The 23,855-nt window shown below is 40.5% G+C and overlaps 1 protein-coding gene across 1 annotated transcript in view; it reads right to left on the reverse strand.

Moving 5' to 3' along the window:
* Positions 1 to 23,855, reverse strand: part of GRHL2 (grainyhead-like 2 (Drosophila)) — a gene marked incomplete at its 5' end in the record, with an annotated part of 51,865 nt that overhangs the window by 21,454 nt on the left and 6,556 nt on the right. Inside the window, 5 exons of the mRNA XM_010010261.1 lie at positions 87 to 245; positions 9,345 to 9,439; positions 15,404 to 15,515; positions 18,008 to 18,164; positions 21,545 to 21,597. Coding sequence (XP_010008563.1) covers positions 87 to 245; positions 9,345 to 9,439; positions 15,404 to 15,515; positions 18,008 to 18,164; positions 21,545 to 21,597 — 576 coding nt within the window. The remainder of the gene's footprint in view (positions 1 to 86; positions 246 to 9,344; positions 9,440 to 15,403; positions 15,516 to 18,007; positions 18,165 to 21,544; positions 21,598 to 23,855) is intronic.

Consider the following 23,855-nt stretch of genomic DNA (forward strand, 5'->3'; position numbering starts at 1 on the left):
CCATTTAATTAGGTCTAAAATACAGCAATAATAAACTGTGTAACAAAGTTCTTCCTCTACCCATGACAATTGTGCTTTCCACTTACCTTGTCACAAAAAACCTTGATCTGGCAGTAGGCTCTGTGGATGGGTTTGTTGCTGCGATTGTTGTAGCTGTATGTATCAATCTGAATCATCAAAGGAAGCCCCTTTACTCCTTTTTGAGAGGAGAAGTCTGTGCTCAAGCAATTAACTGTGATGAAAATCTGTGTGCCAAAGAGATTACTTTTAACATGTGATGCAAACAACTATTAAAATTCTGGAAACACATGACAACAAATGGCAAAATAAAAGCAGATACCCCTTCTATGACCCACAGTCTGGCAATTCACACATTTAGTCTCTGCTTCTGTCCCAAGCCCAGCTCCCACACTGGGAAGAAGGTCAAACTTTGAAGGTGTGTGTCAGTGCTTCAGTTTGGATCAGAAGCTCACATTTGAGGTAAATCATTTGATTGTCCCGACTTACCCCACTTTGGTTCATCACCTGAGAGCTCAGAGTGCATGAGCTGGATTCTTTGTGGAAGAGCCAGACCAGAAGATGTGTCCTAGGAGCACACCTTACATGCTCCAGCTGCTAATGGTTGCTCAGTCCTTGGGAACTGACTAAAGATAATCTGAGACAAAACCTCCCAAAATGTGTCTCATGTGCACATGAGGTCTTTAGCCTTGACTTGTTTTGCACTACAAGTGTGCTCTGTATGTTTGCACATTTTGCTAATATGGAAATAACAAGATCATCCTGCATCATCCTTTCCAGCTGTCTTTTGGTCTGGCTTGTTCTTCTGACAGCTCACAATTCAAATTCAGTGTTGCCAACGTAAGTACTAACCTTTTTTTTTTATTATTATTTTACAAATTCTCTTCACCCTCTCATCAGCAGTAACACTTCCTCCATCCCACCAAAAGATACTCCTGACATTTAAGGGTCCTTCACCGTCGGTCTTCAATTTCAAAAATGCACCTCATCCTGTCTTTCAAACTGGGGAGGAGTTTCTCAAACATTTATAAAACTACTCCCTACCTCTTCTCAAAAGTCTTTTTACCATGTAGCAGCAATGCAACTTGACATTGCTCTCCATTCCTGGAAAGTGCACTGCCTGCCTTTGCTTCCAAAATCCATCCCATGCTTTCTTTCTACACCAACTTGTGTGTTGATAGCCATTAGTCATCTCCTCCCCTCTAATCTCCATCTTACTATGAGACAAGGTGTGCGTCACCCGCCATGTGTTAGTACAGGTCCTGGGAGAAGGGTCTCCTACTATTGGTTCTCCCACTATCAAGTCTCCCAAGGACCATTCTGATGCAAAGTAAGCATTGTGAACTGAAATATCAGTGACATCTTTCAGTCAGGATCGTGTGCACGAAACTTGAGACACAAAACTGGATTAAAAATACAGCTGTTCTTTCCCAGTGAGGAATATATGCACTACATAGTAATTTGGACCAATTATGTATTGGCCCAACTCTACTTTTGACTTTCAGTTTAAAAAACAAGAAAGAAAGAAAGAAACAAAACCCCCACCAAAACTGTGAACTAAGGAAAAGGACAGAGAAAACCACCAGTACATATTGCCTGAACCAGAATGATGTGAAACCTGCTCCAGCAGAATTAACACGCTCAGGAAGGAAGGGATCTGAAACAGGTCTCTCAAAAAGACCTGATACACATCTTGCTGGGCAAAGGGGAATCCAACAGGCGCCTGGACTCTGGGATGATTTGGGAAGGGTGAGCATGAATGAACCTCTCCCCATCCACAAGCAGGGAAAACCAAACCAAACCAAACCAAACCAAACGAACGCTTTGAGTGACCAGAATGCAACATCCCTAAGAGAAAAGGAGCTGAGAATAAAGAACTCTGAAAGGGCGGGGAAAAAAAAAGGTGGCGAGGAGGATATTTTACCTTAATGGCAGAAGTTAACATTACAGTCAGGGTTTTTTTATGATGGAGCCAGAACAGCTTGTTTGCCTGACTGAGCTAATGGCCCCTCTGCATTTCTGCTTCTGATTGTATCACAGAGCTGCATTTACAAATGAAATAGTTGAACTTTAACTGCGGGGAAAGGAGGGAGGAGGAGAAAGGCCCCAGGTGAAACTCTGATTTTGAAGCTGATAGTGTTATTTCTGTTTCATATTACAACTTGGTCTCCAGCTCCAAAGGTAAGCATGGATATGGGTGCATATGCCTTTGAAATATGATGGTCTGAATTTTCATTAGCCTTCAGACTCCTTTACAGTGTCAGCAATGTTCTAAACTGCGTGTGACACAGAGCAGTGGAATGAGGTTTGACATAAACCAGAATCTAATAAATATTTTAGCCCATACTTTAGCAGAAGTATTTTAGGAAATATTTTAGCCCATACTTGTGCACAGGGGGTTTCAAACTGTACGTTAAAATGTGAGGGGGGATATGCAGGCTTTGCACCTAACCAGCAGTTTGTGTATCGACTGACTACCTTTGCTGTACACTTAAATGAGAAGTAAAAAAACGATCTTGTCCCACCCTAATCAACTACATACACCGTATGTCATCTCTTCAGCTGCCTCCAGAAACACGGAGCAGAGTAGGAGCGGCTGGGGAAGACAGACTGTTGTTTCCAGAGTCTCCATGCAGCAATAACAGATTTTTCAGCATGAATAATAGATTGATGCTGTAAGATTCAATATCCTTGTCCTGACACTGCAATACATCAGGATCTCCCTGAGGAGCACTGACTTAGGTTCATGCGCACAAAGTGCCCTATACTTTCTGTCATATCATTTGCACCTCACAGATAGACAAGATGGATTTTTATTAACACAGATCATTTATTTTGGGGAAAATTTCCTGTCTCCACACAATCTTCTATTAGCTTTCCTGTAAAGCACAACACTGACTTTGGATTTGGAAAATGTAGGGGTGTGCAGAGGGAAGGGCAAGAGGGTGTAAGTTCTGTTACTCGAGTTTATTTTAGGTTTTGTTTGGGTTTAGGTTTTTATTTTGAATGACTGAAGATTTGCACAGGGTTTAACACCATGGTGCAGCAGCCTGCTGTGGTGAACAGGACCTGGAGAACCATCTGGGCAGACTCCTACTCAGACCAGAAACCTTCACCTTCCAAAGCAGTAAGCAAGACATGCCACCTGCTCTAAGCAGCAATGATTTCAACCCAGCTGTCCGAGCACAGCCTGCTTTGCCCTTTACAACCCTCATCTTTCCCTCCCTTGCAGCTCCTGTCCTTAGTGCAGGTACTCACAATCTCAATGCAACAATGAGCAAAATAACCCCACTGGCAGCCACAGAAAAGATGCAGTCCCTCTCTACCTCTCCTGGAAGACAAGCAGGATTAAAATCCTCCTTGCTCTGGTCTCCTGCATAGTAGAGTTACATAGTTAGAAAATGTAGAGTTAAGTAGAAATGACAGTAGCAGGAATAGAAATGACTGCTTTTTTTTTTCCCAGGGCCCTGTCTACACTTGACTTAGAACTACTTTAAAGGATGTGACTATAGCTGTACCTGAATTCATTTACAAACTTTATTTTTCCTGTGCAAACTGGATTTTAGCAATGTTTTGCTATCAGAAATATGTTTGGGTTGTAGTTATAGTGATGTCTCTTTTTTTTTAAATGTCAGCATATCTTAGATGAGAGCAATTAATGACAGAGTTCCACCCATCTAGTCTCCAGCTCAGGCACGCCATTGGCAATGAAAAACTTATTTGGAGAAATGTTTAGTGCCTGAGAAAGTTTCAAAAGTGGCCGAAGATAACGACAACTCTTCTGTTTGGTTTAGAGCCTGCCTAGAAAAAGCACTCTCTCTTTCAGGGAAGGCGCTCCTCCAAAGTGTAGCTGTTATTATGTGAATTACTGACTGTTTGTTAAATACTGCACATAATTAGTGATGTACGAGACACAAACACAGTAACATGTCTTAAGAGAAAGCAAGGCTCAGAAATAAATTTCCCCTTCTATCATTTAATCCAGCCAACATGACTCCTGCTGTGGTCTCTCAGCTTATAGACTTTAAAGGTCTATTGTTACAAAACTTCTAATATAAGCCTTTTATTAGTATTTACATATTTACATTTCTAGCTCCCATTATCTCAGAAAGAGCCAAGAGCAGAAGGGAGGGAAAAGTGTGTTACAGCACAAAACCAGAAACTTAAAGCAATTTCTCTGCTGAGTGCTGGCAACACACAGAATCTATGCATGGGTGACGGGTCTTTGCAAAATCCTCGTTCAAAATGGTTCATCCCTCCAGACTGTAACAACAAAGAGTTAAACGACTTCTCTCCCAAATGACTAACATCGATCCCATCATTCCCCTCGTATACACAAGAAGTGTGGTTTTATAGTTTCTCCTGCCAGCCGTTACCTTATAAATCCCATACAAAGGTAAGATCTTTGTTTTATTTCAATACAAATGTCTCCAGCAAATGTTTACACTACTCTTTTGAAGCTTCCTCAACCCACACCCCACCCTGGCAACTACATAAAAATGCCATTTGCCTTGAATCCCAGATACATACTTACCAAACCATTTGTATACACTCAAATTTCAACAGTATTTGCTACCACAGATTAACTCTTCTTTAATAGGCACATTGTGTGTGCATATATATTGCCTGGCATATATATATATTTATATATATGCACACTTGCACACAGAGACATGGTTTATGAAAGCAGCTACAAAGTCTAATCTTACATAATTCCTAGTACTAACTCCCCAAAATGAAGTATCTTTTCCTCCAATCTTTAAATTTTGAAAGTAGAGAAAATGTTAATTTCCTCACTAATTATACGAAATTTAATGTAAATTAAGAAGGAAATTAATCAAGAACAAAATAATTCTTATACTAGTCAAAACCTGTCCTTAGCATCACTACCAATGTTAAAGAAATATGAATTGCCGCAATACAAATCATTGCTAGAAACTGTGCTGCTCTATAAGCTTGATTTTACCATTGTGCCCACTGGTATCATAGCTCGCTTCAGCCCACAATGTCCTAAAACCTAATCCTGAAAATCACTCAATCATTGAAAACAGCTTATTACTGCATGGGCTATGCCAAAACTCATTAAATAACTGGAAAGGTTCCCAGAGGCTTCAGCACGCTTTGGATTTAAGATCTACATTTCAGTTAAATATAGCAGGACAACAACTGCATGCAAGTATACACAACAAATGTACAGCACGCAACTACTGTACAGCACGCAACTACTGTACACACCAAAAAGCATGTGCCAGCACCTGCCTGAATAACATATCCACCAACATGTTTGTTCCCTGCATGTCTACGCTGTCGTGCTTAGCAGATATCAGTAATTTCTTGATATCACTGCAAAGTAATTTTTGTCTGCTTTAAGGTGACTTTCAATTTAAGGTTAAAAAGTGCTTTCCATAAAAATATACAATTAATATATTGTTTCAGAAGTAACATAATAGAATCATAGAATCATAGACTGGTTTGGGTTGGAAAGGACCTTAAGATCATCTAGTTCCAACCCCCCTGACATGAGCAGGGACACCTCACACCAAACTATGCCGCCTAAGGCTCTGTCCAACATCATCCTAATCATTTTAAATTATCAAAGTGTTAATCAGAGAGAAGATGTATCTCAAAGAGCTGGTATGATTTATGACAAAGATATCCACCTTTGACCAGGAGATTTCTGGGTTTTAATTATCTTTCTTGCAAACTAACTTCTGTCAGCAGTAAGACTGCAAGCAGGCAGATGTAATTTTTATCAAAAATGGAACTAATCTCTCTGTTCAAAAGCCACCACTAGAACTTGGTTAACCAGCCAGACACTGCAGCAAATCTAGAGGGCAACAGCAAGGCAACTAACTACCTTTTGCATATCATGAAAAGACTTTTAAAAGATGGTTAAAAAGTTAGCCAGTTCTTGTTAATTGTTGGTTGTTTCCTCGCCTTTTTTAAAGAACCCTTTTAAAAATACCAGACATAGCATTCGGGTTCAACCAAAGTGAGCCAACAAATCACCTTGCCCATAAATATTACATATTTATACACAGAAGTAAATATGGGAGTGAAACAAAGATGGACTGTACATAAAGCGTTCTTCACTCCTACCTCTGCTTCCTTACTGCACAGTATGTTTATCTGAAAGAAGCATAAGTAAGAGTTGGACATGGCTGTAGACCCTTCCCCTCATTTCCCTGTGTCCTGCTCTGAACCACAAGCCTCATGGTGACCTCTAGACAATGGCCCCAGCAGAAAAGGATGTTGTTCTAGAAAAAGATAAGGATGTGCCAGGCCCAACTCTGCTCTGCCAGAAGGCAAAGGGTCTGCTGTTGTCAACCAGATACAGCAGAGGAAACTAGTAGAGTGGTGTTTCTGACTTTGGTGTTATTCCCTTAGTCCACAGAAAACAATGGTGAGATTATTCCATAGCTCAACAGTGCTGTACAAGATTCCCCCTTCCATTGAATTGTTCTGCCAGGCAACAGTTGGAAGACAAGGGATGAAGCACAGAGAGCTGGAACCAACACCCCAGTTCCCTTCATGTTACTGAGTTAATAAGGAGAGGCTTCTGCCTGTATGCTCTTAATGTCTGTTTCTTTCACATAAGATCCAACCGCAATGCTGCCTTACAAACCCTTAGCAGGCTTGCTGTTAGCAGGCAGATTCTGGCTGTCACACCCACACTGTTATACCCCCATCCTGAAGGGCTTCCAGGAGGAGAGTACTGCACTGCTTGTGTGGGGGAGGAGGAATCTGGCTTTAAATCAGCTGCCCTCCAGGAGGAATAGGAAAGTGAGAAATCTGATGCTCCAGATAAGTCTTCCTAGATGCACGACTTAGTCTCCCAGGAGAGAAAGGGATGTTTGGTTAGGTGATTTTTTGTTAGATGATTTCTGCTTCTTCTGTTTGATTTTTCAAGATCATTCCCCTGTGTACTTCCAATGATCAGTCTCTTTTCTTTCCTTCTTCCCGGGCCAGTAGAGCGCTTCATCACATCACATCTCAGAGGCCCTGGAAAGAACTGCTCTGTGCCGCTTTTGTCTGACTTGGAATGGAAAGGTCTTTGTGCCTGTGAGGTTAAGTTTTAATCTTAAAAATGTGGTTGAAAAGGGAAAACAACACTGAGCAGAAACAATGGAGCCAGTTAGAAGATCATCATTCCAAAAGCTTAAGAGTCTGTAATTAAGCCTTGAAATTCTTCATCTCTCTTGGATGAAGTAATTGCTGGAGAAAAAACAGCCTTCAGTGACATGCCTCCAAGTCCACAGCTTTCAAACAACCGCAAGGGCATCCTATGGGAATACCCAGATTAGACTCTCCAACAGGAGCGAGCATGTGGGTACGTGTATACACGTGTTTGGGGAAGGAAACACTTTAGTGCATGGTGATAAGCTTTCAGGTACAAATTGGTTTATGTTTGACAGCCCAATACCAAAGCATGTTATGAATCCTCTTAATTTTATCAATACATTTGCAGTTCAAATATTTGATAACTAACCCTAAAAATAAATATGCATAAGCCAATTTGCATTTTAATGACTACTTCCTGCAGAAATACATGTGGCTTTCTTAAAATTTCACTCCTGGCATGTTTTAAATCCAGCAACAGTAAGAGAGTCATTATTCCAACATCTCATTCTGTCCTATTTCCAGTGATCACTGCAAGAGTCATGTTCTCAATGTTCTGGCACCCAAGGCAAGAGCAACGTGAATGGTGCAAGATTAGAAAAAATGGCCAATCACAACATCTACCATTAGTGGAAGTCTTGCTCCTAGATCAGCATGGTGTCTTGCTAAGTCTGGCTTGCAGCTGCAAATGTACATGTGTTAAAGAACTGGCAGCCCTCGCAATGGGGATGGTGCCAGTGGGACAAGACAGCCCTACCCCTTAGTGCTTCTGTAAAAGCCGTTGCATTATAGATCCCAAACCTGCATTTGCTTGCATAATGATCACACGCACGTAACAGTCATCTGCTGTGATTGCAGCGGACAACATACCACTGTATTTTGAAATGGAATCACATAATGGGGGAATATGTTTGGCAGTGAGATTGTAATCATTACATGAGTAAATACAGCACCATTAGCAACTGGGACAAGTACAACTCTGTTTACCAAGGCCAGCTTTTGAAAGAGCTAGGCAGTTTTCAGCTATTGTCTTTTCTTTAGTGCTCTCTTCTTTTAAAATGTGCATCAGAGATGAAAATCCCTGTTAGCACAGACCTCAGCACCTTCAGTCAGCAAGTCGGGACAGTGAGTGTTAATGCTACCACTCCGTAGTCAATGCAATCTCCCACAGGACAACTTGCTTGCGCAATGCAATCTCTCTAATGCTCTGTTAGAAATGCAGTGAGGAATCACACATGAAGATGTCCCTGTGTTTGAAAAGATCCTTAGCATTACTTGAACACTGGGCATTTTCTATTCAACATGAAAACAGTATCAAGAGTTTGCTAAGCTCAACAATACTTGTTGTTTATTATTTCTACATCCCCAGGAGTCCTGCATTATCCCCACACATTTTACACAGCCTATTTCCAGGAGCCAACTTCTTATAATTACCGGCAACTTCTAACTTCTCCTACGCTAGTCCATACAGCTGAAACACTCTGCCACTCCTTTGGATAACCTTATCTATAAGAAACTTGCTAAAGTGCTCTTTGGTTTATAAATTCCTGGTTTGTAATTCCACTGTAGCAGTCACATCCCTGAACACAAAACCCTATGTCTGAGGGTACGCAACCACTAAGAGAGACAGGGAGAATGCACCAGTCCTCAAAAATATGTTCATTTCCAATTGCAAGGACAGTCTGTGCAAAATAAAATGTAACGGCACCAACACAAGGGAAGGAGTAGTTTAGCTTACAGAATATTGATCATTGGAGATGTTAATAGTGTAGAAAGGAGGTTGATCATTTAAGAGAAAGAAAACATTCACCTTTTGTTCTACGCTGACTTTGCAAGAAGGAAAAAAACCTTTTACTGTTTCTCAGGCAGGGCATATTTTACATGGAAAAAATCACTAAGAGGTCACAAGCAAGAAACTGCATCATGAGAGCCCCACAGGCTTTCCTCAGAAGTACATCTCTCTTTGTCAGTGACACGGGTGTGAACACAGTATCATCCCACCAGCCATTACATACCCTCTTGCTGTTTACAGATGGCCAGAATCCCTGGGGCCAATGAAAGACCACAGTTCCCCTGGTTTTGCAGAGGCTGAGCTCCCTCACCTCCACCCACCCTTCTTCTTATTTGTTAAAAAGGAGAGAAGTGGAACAGTGGCTAAGGGTGGGTGGTACTTAAATTAGGATGCCATCTGCATGGCTTTTCCTCACCTTTGCCTCCTCATTGACATCCCAAGTAAAGGACACAGCATTGAATGCAATTTCTTCGATATTCCCAATGGTATTAAAACTCTCCTTGTAATCAGCTGTAAGAAAGAACAAACAAACAAAAGACTCACAAAAAAGGTTTGGACTGTCTCTTTTACAATGCATAGTAGATCTTTGCTTTTTCAGCTGGGTTGTCTAATGCATCAAAACTACCTCTTGTATTGTTTGTGTTGAATTATTAATAACCTTAATTGCAAAGACGCAACATACTGCAGCTTGAGTCTTACGCATACACATCACTAGCTAATATTCTTGCAAAATACTGTTTGGTCTGAAAAAGGAATCCGTGACTGTAGTGGGAATGAGTGGGTGCATTCCTTAGCTTGGCTAAGGAATGGCCAAATCTGGAAAACTAACTAAAAGCTATTGAAACATTTAAATGGAGTGTTCAAATCTTGATGTAAATAAACAACATTACAGCAAATCCTAAAGAAGCTTTCTAAAAGGCTAAGAACTATCACTGGAGGAAATGTTCAGTAGTGCACATTTCTTGCTGAGCCATTTCAAGTCTCCCAGGAATTACTGCAGTGGATGCTGGAGTTTTGTTTTTAAAAAATAAAATAAAACAGGAAAAAAAAATATCCCTAATGTGTGTGTGGTACTAAAATAGCAACCAGACATTAAGTATTTTTAAATTGTCTGACTACAAATTCTGCAGCCTCTTCTCACTTCTTTCCAATGGGCTGTTAATATTATCAATGAGCTAAAATTTCAGAAGGAATGCAAAGCAAGAGGCAGGAAGCCCAAATTTCAAAGGTGACCCAATCCTCCCCCAAAAACAGTAAGGGTGAAACACTACATAAAACAACTTCCAGGTTTTTTTTATAATGAGAATGAACAAGCCACCTTTTTCTCTCCCTTTGCCAACCAAACACACTTCCTTCTTTTTGATGACAAGTTAAGAGAAAGACCCAGTTTGCAAGGAGGTAATATCTGCTTGATTAAAGGAACTTTCAGATTGTCCACGCAAATGCATCAACTCTCTCTGGGACATATACATTTCCTAAGAATCCCTTGAGGACTGTAACTGGACTCGGTGCCAGAGGGCTGAGACTATGTCATGCAGCAATCTTGATCTAATGTTTGCCCCAATCTGTGCTTCAGAAGCACGCTGATTCTTAGCTTTGTAATCAGTTATAGAAAGAGGATGTTTTTGTATTCTATAAATACAGAAATTCTATAAACCCAAATGGTTTCAGTATTCATTTTCTTTACCCTTCTAAAAATAAACTGCTGCTCTCCAAAAAAGTGATTACTAGGTAATAACAGTTTTAAATTCATTTATAACAAAACCATTGCTGCAAGGAGAATTATTAAACATTTGAGAGGTGCAATCAGTATACTTTTCTCTCATCATGAAACACAGGCATGCTGCCATGATTTTGGATACAGTAAAAATTCACTGTTCTGACCATAGGAACAACACAATATATTTGGTGATGCAGCAAGTGAACAGAGTTTGAGAGGGCAGCAGGCTTTTCATTCCCATGATGAACTCAAATCTCCTTTCTAACTAAAGCAATTGGCTTCACTATCTAAATACATTGTGGGAATGCAAATAAGAAGAATTAAAAGACACGTAAGTAGTTTAATATGCATGTGCACACATCCACCCACCCCTTAAATTTATGATTCACCAGAGAGTGCCTTGTGCAACTGACTGCTGCATATGAGCGAGCTGTGTAGGTGCACTTTGGAAAGACATGAACAACATGTCTTGTAAAGACACATGTTTTCTTCCCCTAAAAGGCTGTCAGAACCTCACATCTCACCAGCCCTTCCCTTCCCCCAACACATGCCTCCACTTCCTTAATTGACATACACAAATCTCATGGAACATCTATGTGACATGCTGTTTAAAAGCAGAAGTGCATCCTATTCCCTTCGATTTACAGTTATTTAAAGAAGGATCATCAGTTAAGAGGGCATTTACACCCAAGGATATCTAAAAGTCACTGGTGTGACTACATTTTTTCCTCTTCTGCTGTTGTGATTTACCAGAAAATTGGGGTTCTTCCAGATGCAAGAAAACAGCTCTACAGGAATTATTTCCTTTTGTTGGGTAAACTGCATATTAAACAATGGCAAATTGCAATATTAAACACTAATCATTCGCATGCATTACATACCATTGCAGTAGGTTTTGTATTGTGCACATAAATAATACAAACTATCCTGCAAAAGAAATATGGGCAAGAGTCTAGAGCACAAATAACCCCAACCTAAAACCCCCACACCCACTCTTTATGTCCATGTTTGAACCTGTTCCAGTATTTGTCAGATTATGGTACTGATTCTAAATAACCAATATTTGCTGCAATCCAGTATTACATTCTTTATTTGACATTATTTTAAAAGAAAAAAAAAAAAAAAGTAGTAATGCAATGTCACAGCACGACACTGTGGAAAAATCAAGATTATGTAGTGGGGAGGGATTTTTTTAAGCTAAAACCAGTGAAAGTGCCTCCCTCCTCCTTCAGAAAAATCCATAGCAGCACTTAGGCTAAATTCTGGAACCTTTCCTTCTAGCTTATTAAGTGTCAAGTCCTCAGGTTTATTCCTCAAGCACTAAAGACTTTCTTACATGTAAGTACATGCTTATCCTATTAATACCAATGCATCTTCAGACCCAGTACTGCATCTATCTATTCAACCATCCTTCCTCCCAGGAGGCACACCAGCAGCCAGGACACAAAACAAATGAAAGCGGTGACCCCTGCATGTCTGGAGTGAGGGAACAAGTCACTCTATTTCCTCTGATCTCCAGAATATAACTACAGGGCAGAAGGCAGACAGACAACCTATGCCACCAGGGAAAGAAGCACAAACAGAATCTTCACCCCTATCAGAGGGCTGAATAGCTGGACCCTGGAATTAGAACATCCCAAATTCAACTGATTCTCTGCCTGCTAACGACCAAGTCATGCTCTAGATAAAAGGCACATTCATAAACAATTAAAAAGGATTTGCAGATGTCAAACATGCTACAAACATTAAGTTAAAGTAATACTAATGATTATAAACATCTATGGAGCACAGATTTATGGCTATTCAGACAGTTCTGAAGATGCCTAATACATGATTAACCCTTCATATACTCGATAATCAGAGTGAAATCCAAAATAAGAGAGAAGCGGGGCTACCAGCAGATTGACAGACCATGTCCTGAAGATGGAACAAATCTAATACATACTTCTGTCCTTAGTAAGTTTCTCTTACTGCCTGATTAAATGGTATTCCATGGCATATCCAGGCATTTGCTGATCTCCCTCATAGACACCTAATTCTCTCTGTTAACTACACAGGGCTTGGACATTAACTCAGTATTCCTTTACAGGAGCGCTTTAGGGATCTGAATTTTTAATGTAAAGGGAAATCACCATAAAGCCACACAATAATTTAGCTTGGAAGGGACCCCTGGAGCTTATCTGGTTCAACTCCTACCCTATTCCCACTCAAAGCAGGGCCCACTTCAAATTTGGATAAAGTTGCTTAGATTATCTAATAATAAAACAGGAGGGTTTTGCTAAATGCAGCTTGAGACTTGTAAGGGAAATATAGTTGGGAGCCAATCTGCCCTAATAAGCCAAATATCCACAACTGTCCTGGTTTTGGTTGGGATACAGTTAATTTTCTCCCTAATAGCTGATGCAGTGCCATGTTTTGGCTTTAGTCTGAGAACGATGTTGGTAACACACCAGTGTTTAGTTGTTGCTAAGTAATGGTTACTCTGATCAAGGACTTTTCCGTCTCTCATGCTCTGTCAGTGAGGAGGGGCACAAGAAGCCAGGAGGGAGCAGAGACAGGACACCTGACCCAAATTAGCCAAAGGGGTATTCCATACCACAGCACGTCACGCCCAGTATATAAACTGCAGGAAGTCACCCTGAAGGGACCCATCACTGCTCAGGTGAGGCTGGGCATTGTTCAGTGGGTGGTAAGCAATGGTATTGTGCATCACTGCTGTTCTGTTGCATTGAGTTTGGGGTTTTTTTTCCGTTGGTCTGGGGTTTTTGGTTTTATCTCTCTCTCTGTTACCTCCCTTGTTATTAGAAGTATTATATTGTGCTTTAATTATTAAACTGTTCTTATCTCAAGCAATGGGGTTTACCTTTTTTCTGATCCTCCTCCACATCTCACTGGGTGGACAGGGGGGTGGAAGGGAGCAGCAGGAGTGAGTGAGTGAGCAGCTGTGTAGTACTGAGTTGCCAGCTGGGGTTAAACCATGACAACAATGCAGGTCCCAAAGAAAGTGACATGTAGTTCAGAAACACTGTACTTGGTAGGAGCCAAGGCCGTATTTCAGTTGTTCTCAAGAAAAGACTACTAAGCACACATAAGTCTTTCTTCTGAAAATGATGAAGTGAACTCTTACAGTTCTTTTATCTGTCAGGGAGTGCTGTATCACTAATTCTTACTACACCACCTTTAGCTCGTGTTTGCAGTACAAATAAAGACCAACATGCCAGAGCACCTCAAAAGTCAGCACAGACCTATTTCGTCTCAAACTAGTGGAAAGAAAAGTAATTCACTTTAACACAGATAAACACACAGCTCATGCACATCACTTTTGTTGCAGAGCACTACTTTACAGAATTTGTGTCATAAACTGACTTGTTCAGGTAAAGGGACTGAAATGTGTCAGTACACCACAAGTGTAGTGGAGTCAGAGGGTGTTGGCACTGCAGTGGAACAAGCTCCTCAGCACATACTTTCAAAGGTATGAGCATAAGCACTACAAGCTTGTAGGGACTAGCACACAAAAACAGGCAGCCTTCAGAAATATCTGTGACGTGGCCTACTTGCTCTTTTAACATGTCATCGTAAGAGTCATCTGGTCTGGGGTGGAGGTTTTACTGCCTTAACTACCCCAAAGGACAGGGAAAAAAAGAAAAAAACAAAAGCTGGGAAAACAGTTCTGCCAGAACTATAACGATAAGACACAGGGAGGACATTCAGGAAGAGCTGCTTTGAACAAATACACTTGACTTTAAGTAATGCCAGCCTCAGTGGAGGCTGCAGCATTTCAAAGTGGAAAGGCACTGCATGAGTAGAACCACTTAGGGACTGATCACCCTGTTCAATCACCCTGAAGTCTTACAGTGCTCTCTTCAAGTAACCCTGCTTCCCCACCCCCCCACCCCCGCTCCTCTCTGCCCCCTCTCATTCCTGCCATTCAATGGTTTGGTTCCCTCAGGCGGTCAAAACAAGATAGACTTTGTCTGCTTTGGTCTTGCCGACTCCTTTGACTGGAATCTGCTGCAGATGTCTGCATGTGTAAACGCTGCAGATGTCTGCATGTGTAAACTGCATGTGGGAGGGGAGAAGCGCTTGATGTCTAGACACTCCCACAGATTTCAACTTCAGGTTCCTTGGCAGCAGGAACGTGTTCTTCCCTTGGTAAAATCTCCCAAGCATGTGGATAGGGCAGTTGTGGCTGAAATTGGCTTGTAAATACTTTAGATGGAACGAACAGTAAACAGGTGTCTCTGGATAGCACGCCAGAGCTCACTTCTCCCTGACATCGACAGGAACCAAAAACTGGGGGTGCAGGAGCCCTATGTGGTCACCATATTGATGACACCTTCACTCTCAGGCTGCACTTATACATCAGATTAGCTAACATAACTGTTATGTGGGCTGCTGCTGCTACTGGATCAAAGAGTGCACCAGCCTTTGAAAAAATAACGGAAACAAACACTGCCACTCCTGCAGAGGCGCAAATCTTGACTTCCCAGCAACAGAAGATGGAATATCACTAAATATGCATGTAAGAGGCAGCTCTTCTTTGTGACTATAGAGGACGATTCCTTCTGCATGGCCTGCGTTCTGCTTCATAGAGCCCATAGCCTAGTCCTAGAAGGGATGAGCCACTGCTGAAAACTGTGGTACAAGCCTTGCTGCCATTGCCAATATATCCCACTACATCCCAGTGTAAGGTACCAGAGCTTCCCACATCCTGCAATCTTCCCTGAAACACCTGGAGATCCTCTTATACTCACCAATGTCGAGGACCCTCTGTTTAGCTGTGTGCTGCCGAGAATGCCAGTATTTCCAGTATTTCAGCTGTTCATCCCTGTTTTTATCCTCACTGAAAACAACCATGACCACGCTCTAAGAAAAGCAACACCAGAAGTTGCATTAATTAATATAATTAACAGTCAGATACACAAATATTAAAATCTCTGATATGCCTCTAATGTTGATCCAGTCAGCACCCTCTCTCAGCATTTTGGTTGCAGAAGATTGCTGGGTTTTATTCCAGTCCAATATTGCAATGCACTTAAAGACTCAGGGCAGAAGAAATGTAGTTTCAAAATAACGCAGGGCCTAGGATTATGGTTTTGATAGCCCAAATAGAATTTAACTGCATTCTTTGATTTCAGGAGTCTAAGTTCCCTTAACTAAAAAGTGGCCACTTCAAAGTCAGAGGATTCCCCAATTCTAGTTCTGATCCAAGTCCGGTCCAAGTTTTGGAGTTCAGATTCCTTGTCACTCTGGAAGATGACATTACACTGTAAAGGAATGTGTTCTTACAGAGTTTAGGCTCACTGGGTAAAGGTATTACATTTTCAAGTCCAGCATATACAGTCCAAATACCCTTTCTGGAGCATACATGCATTTAATGACAAAATCAGTGCGACTACTGAGCTTTGCTGAGCTTTTTGTCAGTTCAAGATCTGTATGCCCTTTGTTAAACTGTGTGATTCAAAGGAAATAAATTGAAACTTCGAACAAAACTTCACATGAGTAATAAAGGCTTTTTTAAAAAGCCCTGTTGCAGGCAATCAAAACAAAAAAAAAAAACCAAAACGGTGAAAGGATGGTCATACTAGGTAAAATGAAGAGAAATCACAAAGAAAAGAAATTTAAATACTTTTAAATATCCGCTTTTGTTTCCATTTTTCCTTTAACCCTGAGTCACTAAGCTCATAAAAAACATCATCAAGCTGTTTCATAAGCCAAGGAGCTGGATCACAATTGATTCATGATTTATGACCCTCCACATAATCACCACCGTAACTCTTCACATGCTCTGTGACCTTCCCCGTTCCACCTGTAAAAGCTGAACGTCATCACTGCATCTCCCATGTGTAGCTACTGTGTGGGCATATGCATGGGTAAGTCCCGAGTTAAGCACGTGCGTACTGGTTGGCCATCAGGTATGTGCTGGCTGGCCAGCTGATGCACTAACCAGAAGTGACGGTACAGACTGTAGCTCTTCCACCAAGAAGACAATCTTTCTCCTCTACAAAACACTTCTTTGGAACTTACAGAGGTTTAATACCTTCAGAACCTCATTCACCTATCAGGTTTGTATGGAATTGGCAATAAATTCAACAGTTGCTTGGCTGGGAGCCTGGCAAACAGAACGTGATCATGGAAGTATGAAAGTTGCATGTGGTTTAAAATCTTCTGTAAACTTTACATCCTCTAAAATAAATGGTCTCATCTCTCCTTCACAATTTACACGTCTGCTACCACAGCTTCAAAACTCGTGTGGCTGTGCGATGAACAAGACTTATGAGGACTGATTTTCAGCTAGATCAGTAAGCTCCTGACTCCTGTTGTAGCTGTACAAGTACCAGAGCTGGTACCACAAAGCGGGAAGGAACAAGTGGCCGGCAGGGAGAGAGACTTTCCAGCAGCAGAGGAGTCTTACATCAGCTTCAGCCAACAACAAAACACCATCACCAACCTCGTGTCCTTAGGAAACCAGGGTAAAAATTAACTGCTATTCAGGTTTACAAATCATCTTCTCTCTTTAGGAAGTAATTTTAAACTTCTTATATGATAGAAACATAGATTGTTGTCTGCTTCACTGCTCACATCAACTTTCATTGGTTTCTTCAACTAAAGTCACAATATCTTGATGGTACTCCATTTATTTGGATGGAAACACTTTTGCAGCCTCATATATATGCAGCCCTTCCAGCTTCAGGCTGAAATTTGCAGGGCAGCAGCTCTGAAGCTCATTGTTCATTCCAAGGTAACTCGGTTAGGATTTGCTTATTCGAAAACATTACCAGGGAAATCAGAAGGCCTGTCCCCAGGCAGATGTTGCTGAGTACTCGAGCTGCAGTTCTACCTGTGGAATCTAAGATGCAAATAACCCATTTTGTCATACTTCTGGGTGAATATCAAGTGAAAGTTCGTATTTATGCTGTGTAAATGATTTCAAAGTTATGTCACAAAGGATGGCTTCAATTCTTCACATCTCAGCTGAAAAGCAGCTGTTGAAGTGCACAAGTGAGTGAAGATGCACTTACACAGTAGATGCAGCAGTTCTCTGATTTTTTTCTTTAATCACAGCAATGGTATATTCACTAATGTCAAGTGCAGTATCTGTGCAATTACCATTCTGCCAAACCATAATCTGAGGCAGATATGTATATGATTAACTTGTAAAATCACACTTTGAAAAAACAGACCCCAAGATATTTGAGAACATTGTCAGTATTACTCTCTCACCCTGCACTAGGCATAACAGTAAGTTTGATTTGTCCTCTCCCACAAGAAAAAAAATAGTAATTAAAAGCCAACCAACCACAACTGCATTTATCTGCAGAACTCCATTCCCACCTAGGAAAGAAATGGAACTATACCCTGACTTTGCTGATGGGATGCCGGAAACATTTGTTGTCACCCGTCTCGCTCAGTGTGATGGCATAGAATTGTCCTTTGTTCAAGTAGGTCATGGGCCCCTCCCCTTGCTTCTGACGCAGAGATTTGGTAGCTTCTAGTGTATACTGAAAAGTGCTGCTGAAAAGACAGGGAGAGAAACACCAACAAAATCCACATCACTTTCTCTTTTTCTATTTGCTTCCATTTATTACTTATTTCATGCATTGTATAAGCAAGGCAGAAGAAGCTAATAATAAAATTGCAGAAAAAGGTTACACATGTATTGAAAAAAACAATTTTCTTTTTCCAAGTCCATCATATCTGGCAATCAAGCCTAAAACTATCTGGACTGTAAGTCTCTTGGATCAAACACTACATCTTTTCTTTGAAAAGAATTATGAAGTACGAGACTGCATACCCACAGTGAGAATGTCAAATACTGGGAGGGGATTTAGTATGATTTGCAGGAAATCAGCTACTTCCACAGACATTTAAACTTAGCAGCATCACAAAAAGGGAAACAACAAATAAACAAACAAACAAACAAAACACGTCCCCCCAAAAAAACCAAAATATGGACATCGAGAATGGAAAGTCCAACTGTTACTTTCAGCACAGTGCAGAGAAGGACTACAACCAGAAGGTTTATTTGTTTAAAGAGAACATGCAATCAAGGTTTTTACAAGCGGTCTTTTCAAAATCAATCAGACAGAACAAAGTACCTGCATTTAGTTGTATCTGCAATCAAGTAACCCTCCTTTAGAAAAAGACAAAAATTAGAGAAGAGTTTGCTCTTGTGGTAGAAGTCAGATTTTAGAAGACACTCCTTCAAAGGAGAACTTTCTATGTTTAAATCAGCTCTCAAACCATGAAAAGTTAAAGCTCCATTAACTGTAAGCTGAACACAGTTCTCGCAGAGCCTCTTCCAGATGCTTTCTCCAACAATGGGCTTGAACAATAATCCAATAAAAACGATGCCTGCAGCTTCTCACATTTTCTTAAATGAGAAATAATGTTAACCTTGCAGAATAAATCCCTTCAGACTGCATTTGGTCACCACAGGAAGCTTAACGCAAGGAGTCATTTGCAGGATGCCCTCACGAATTGGAGGTACGGGGGAAACATTTTCACAAAGGTCCTAATTCAGCAAAAAGTGTTTAAGCAGTACTGGAGGAAAACCAAAAGGACGAATATCCTGGTCTAAACCAACAGTGTATGCTTAACTTTCTAGTTCAAGCAAATATCCTGGATCACCATAACACTGCCATAGCAATATGGAAATAAGGGGAAGAAACACATCTTTAATTATCCCATAGAAGAAAAAAAACCCCACTAAAATGCATGAATAACAATATTTAAATCCCCACTGAAGGGAACATAGAAGAAAAAAAATGTGATCCACTGTAAGAAGTTTCAGACAGTTTAGTATCAAATATTTATTTTACTATCTTTCAATCAAATGAAGACAATTTCTAAGTGTTTCTCAGCTTATATATGGAAATCCAGTCATTTTTCTAATTGCTTAAAAGTTACAAATCAAAATAAAACTAAGGCAAAAACCAAACACTAACTTATATCTATCCAACCCACTGACAGCAGTACCAGCACTTCCCAGCAATGCAGTTGCTGCTGACACAAAAGGTTTTGCACACACTGTGAAGGCAGCATGAAGGGGACTGCACTCCCCTCCACTGCCACCCACCATGGTGTGTGCTGCTGCAGTCCCTCTTGCCTGTGTGCAAGGGGAACACAGGCTCTGCCGACACTGGCAAGCAGTACATCCCCATCCAAGCAGACTGGAAGAGCAGAACCACTGGTACAGTGGACCCAGCATCCATCCTGCTGCATATGCTTGTCCTGCAGATTGACCTCCCCTTAGCATTGGGGTCACATCCTCAGATCTAGTGTCATGCAAAGGGGCTGCAGGTTGCGTGCAACAAGACTATTGCATGACACCTACCAAACATGCTGAGTGCCATGGGAGATGCACCTCAAAACTGCCTAACAAGGATGTGTACTGAGAAGGGCTTCAGATGAACTAAAGGCAGACGCACAGTGTCTTAAAAGAGCTGCCTACAGTCTGCCACAGTCTGGTCTTCTGTTTCCTGGCACTCTGTTTCAGAAAGACGTCAAAAACTGGAAGTCCCAGACACGCCACACCTGGCCGATTTTGCAGTCTCTGTGTGGTAATACGTGAGAACTTTCTTCTTGTTCCCATCCGGCAGTCAAAGTGTGCTCTATAGCAGGAGGATTACTCTTACCCCTAAAACTTACTGCACTCGCTCAAATGATTATAATACTATTCTGATTCTCATCACAAGTCCCCTGCAGTCATTAAAGGACCTTCTACCAGGCTTCCAATCACTTCCATGTTCACCACTTCTTTCTTTCAGCCTGAAGTTTTCATTCTAGAGCACCTATCACTTCCAGGTAGTTCCCAGGAAAGATGTATTTTGGTTTTGCAAATAAGCATTTGGATATTTCATTCTAATGTGGACCTGGGCCTTAGCATGAAAGACTTAATGTCTGAGAACTGTTAACAATACCAATGCTTCAGGATTCAATTTTATAAATATCCAATATAGTAAGTGAACAGTCTTTGCTAAGTATCTGTTTCATATGTACTGCCTATATTATGACTCAGTTCTGAGCTCACTGCAGTTAATGATTGTTTTAATATTCCTCAGGAAAAAGATCAAGCTGTAAGGAACCGCCACTACAGCAGCAGTCATATGCCTAGTCTAGGAAAAATATGTAGCACCTGTTGCTAGAGTGAAAGCAAACTCTCAGATATCAACAGAACAGTTCACAAACATAAAATGAAGCATCAGCGTGTAAACTTTACTAATCACAGTCTTTGTTAGTTAAAGTGACTCTGCAGTGTTTGCCCATTCTATGCATGCATTTTTCTGTGCTTGGGGAGGACACTAATCTTTTCAAACTTCAATTTTTGAAACTTTGTAAAAAACTTCTGGAATTCTTAGGGTGTTTGACATGCAATACAATAGATGCTTCATTTGTTTTATAGGTAAACATGAAGTAGTATAACAAGCAGCGTAAAATGTCAGAGGGTTTCCCAGAGAACCTACTAGGAGTAACTAGAAAAAACAGAAGGGAAAAACAAAGATGGGAATTCCTTAAGGTTGTTGGAGGCAGAGCAACCATCCTGGACATCTAAATTGTCCATCCTACCATCCTTAAAGGTGGGGAAGATTTTCCATGACCTGGCTGTCAAAGTCCTGTTACCTGGGGACCTCTCTTAACAGTTTTAATCTCCATATCTCCAGGGAGCTTCAGAAGAGTTACAAACTTAAAACAGTGCTGAGGGAAGATAATAGATGAAGATACAAACCAGTCAGATATAAAAGCTAACATGCACAGAAGAAGAAGGGGAGAGTCAAGGGAGCCCTGCAGGTGCCCCACTGTGATGAAAGAGGGTGGGAAGTGGATACAGGCAGCCTCTCCTCAATACATTCCCACATTATGCCAGTCAACACATTTCAAAGCTTATGCCATACCTTGTTTGTTCATAAATATATTCTTCTGCCCCCACTGACACACTGCGATACTTCTGAAAAATAAAAACAACAATTGAATATAGTTTGATACAATCAAAATGCAAATGCCACTGAAAGTAGAATTACATTTGTTTAAGGACCCCTCAGAAGAAACTATCAACCATTAAAACTTAAAATCCCCCAAAACTGGAGTGAACCCTACATGGTGCTTACACTAGAAACTGATAATTCATTTATGTCAAATTTTTAGAGTTTTTCTTAAACTGCTACAAGTTCTTCTAACTGTTACAAGAACATAGCTGAAAAACATCTTCTGACTTATGAAACTGTTTGCCTTCACATATTCTAAAACAAGCCAGTAAAAATGTACCAAGTCTCAAAGATCAGATTTTCAAATGAAATCAGTTTTCCTAGAGACTTAATTTTTTGTTTTATTTTGCTTTATTTAAAAACATGTGTGTGGTCAGCTGTCACTAAGACCTACAACGAAATGCTTACAAAAATTCATATTGCTATGCTGTCTTTTTTGAATAGGAGTGGTAACACAGGCTAGGAAAGGATTTTACCTTTAATATAACAATAAAGTATTTTACCTTCAAGACCAGATTGGACAGGGCTTTGAGCAACCTAGTCTAGAGGAAGGTATCCCTGCCCATGGCAGGGGCATTAGAACTAGAAGATGTTTAAGGTCCCTTTAAACCCAAACCATTCTGTGATTCTTTAAGATTCTATGTGAGCGAAATGCAGGCTTTACAGATGAAAGGAGACCTACAGTCACTCTTTACAAAACTAGAACACATCAAAAAAAATTACATTAAGGTAGAATTCTGAAAAAAAAAAAAAAAAAATACCACCCCACATATTTTTGCACAGACTAAGCAAGAATTTGTACTCTGTCTTCCTGAGCAAATGAGTCCGTTCATATTCTATTATGTAAGCATTGCTGCTGCTTCTTTTTGGTTTGCCTGTTGGCCAAAACATGTTTTTGCTGATGTGTCTGATTCACTGATGGATCATTACATTTAATCTCCATAACTTATTTTGTGATCACCAGGTTAGCAATTAAAAGCTGTTTTGTTTCCAGAATTGTCAAGTCAGGCAATTTTGAAAACAGTTTTTACCTTATGCACAACTGTGCCACAACAAATATCCAGTCAGATACTCATTGAGTGCAAAGGTATTATGTACTGATTAGGAAGATTTCCATAAGATCAGAAGTCAGGGATCCATGAGCAGCCGAATAGATAAACTAAATACTCTAAGAAATCTCACATCTGAGGGGTATTACAATAAAGATGGTCCCATATTAATATGCTAGTCATCGCATTTTATATGAAGGCTAGAGGTTGACATTGTCAAAAACATTCAATTTACTTACCTATCCTTGAAAATTTTGTCTATACTATAAAGAACTAGTAAGTTAATCACAGCTAAATATGAATATGAAAAATGTGAAAGGTATATTTATATAATTGTTAAAATTGTATCTGAAGAATCTAGCAAGCGATTGACCGAAACTCAGCACTCTTCAGTATAACAGAACTAAGTCACCCAATAAAAATTTTGAAACTATTTCTAAATACATATTCATAATATGTTTAAACACTGAACAAGTATCAGAGCAAATGTACTGCAGCCAATCTCACCAAGCGAATAGGAAAACTAGTAAAAACAATTCTATTCCTACTTTAAACACTAACTTAGTACAAATTTCACTTTTGGTACGTTTTAACATTTTGCCTTACACTTTCCCTGCACCTTCATACAGCTGTCCCTGCACAATGGCACAGGGCTGGAAAAGCAGTCACAGCACTCAAGGGCTAAGTGGAGTTTGGGATGCAAGGCCAACGTATGGATCTAAATTCCCTTTTTAACTCCAAGTTAAACAACTTTGCATATTTGATAGCACTTTGCAGCGTGTCCCAAAACAAACAACATAATGGAATCACTCAGCTACAGCACCCCAGGGGAAAGCCACAGGTATGGTAACACCAGAGTCACATAAAAAGCCATTTACCAGTAACAATAAAAAAATAGCTGAAATTATGTGATTTGGAAATTCAGAACAGTGTTTCTAATCCAAGGTTTGATCTTACTGATTTCTCAATGGCAGGCTAGATTTCCCCATTAATTATTCATGTAGTTGACCTAGATGACCTCACTTGGGAGTATTGTGTACAGTTCTTGTGTCCTCAACATAAAAAGGACATGGAGCTGTTGGAGCAAGTCCAGAGGAGGGCCACAAGGACTATAAGAGGGCTGGAGCACCTCCCGTATGAAGACAGGCTGACAAAGTTGGGGTTGTTCAGCC

This window comes from Nestor notabilis, unplaced genomic scaffold (assembly GCF_000696875.1).
Source record: "Nestor notabilis isolate BGI_N333 unplaced genomic scaffold, ASM69687v1 scaffold4000, whole genome shotgun sequence".
Lineage (NCBI taxonomy): Eukaryota > Metazoa > Chordata > Aves > Psittaciformes > Psittacidae > Nestor > Nestor notabilis.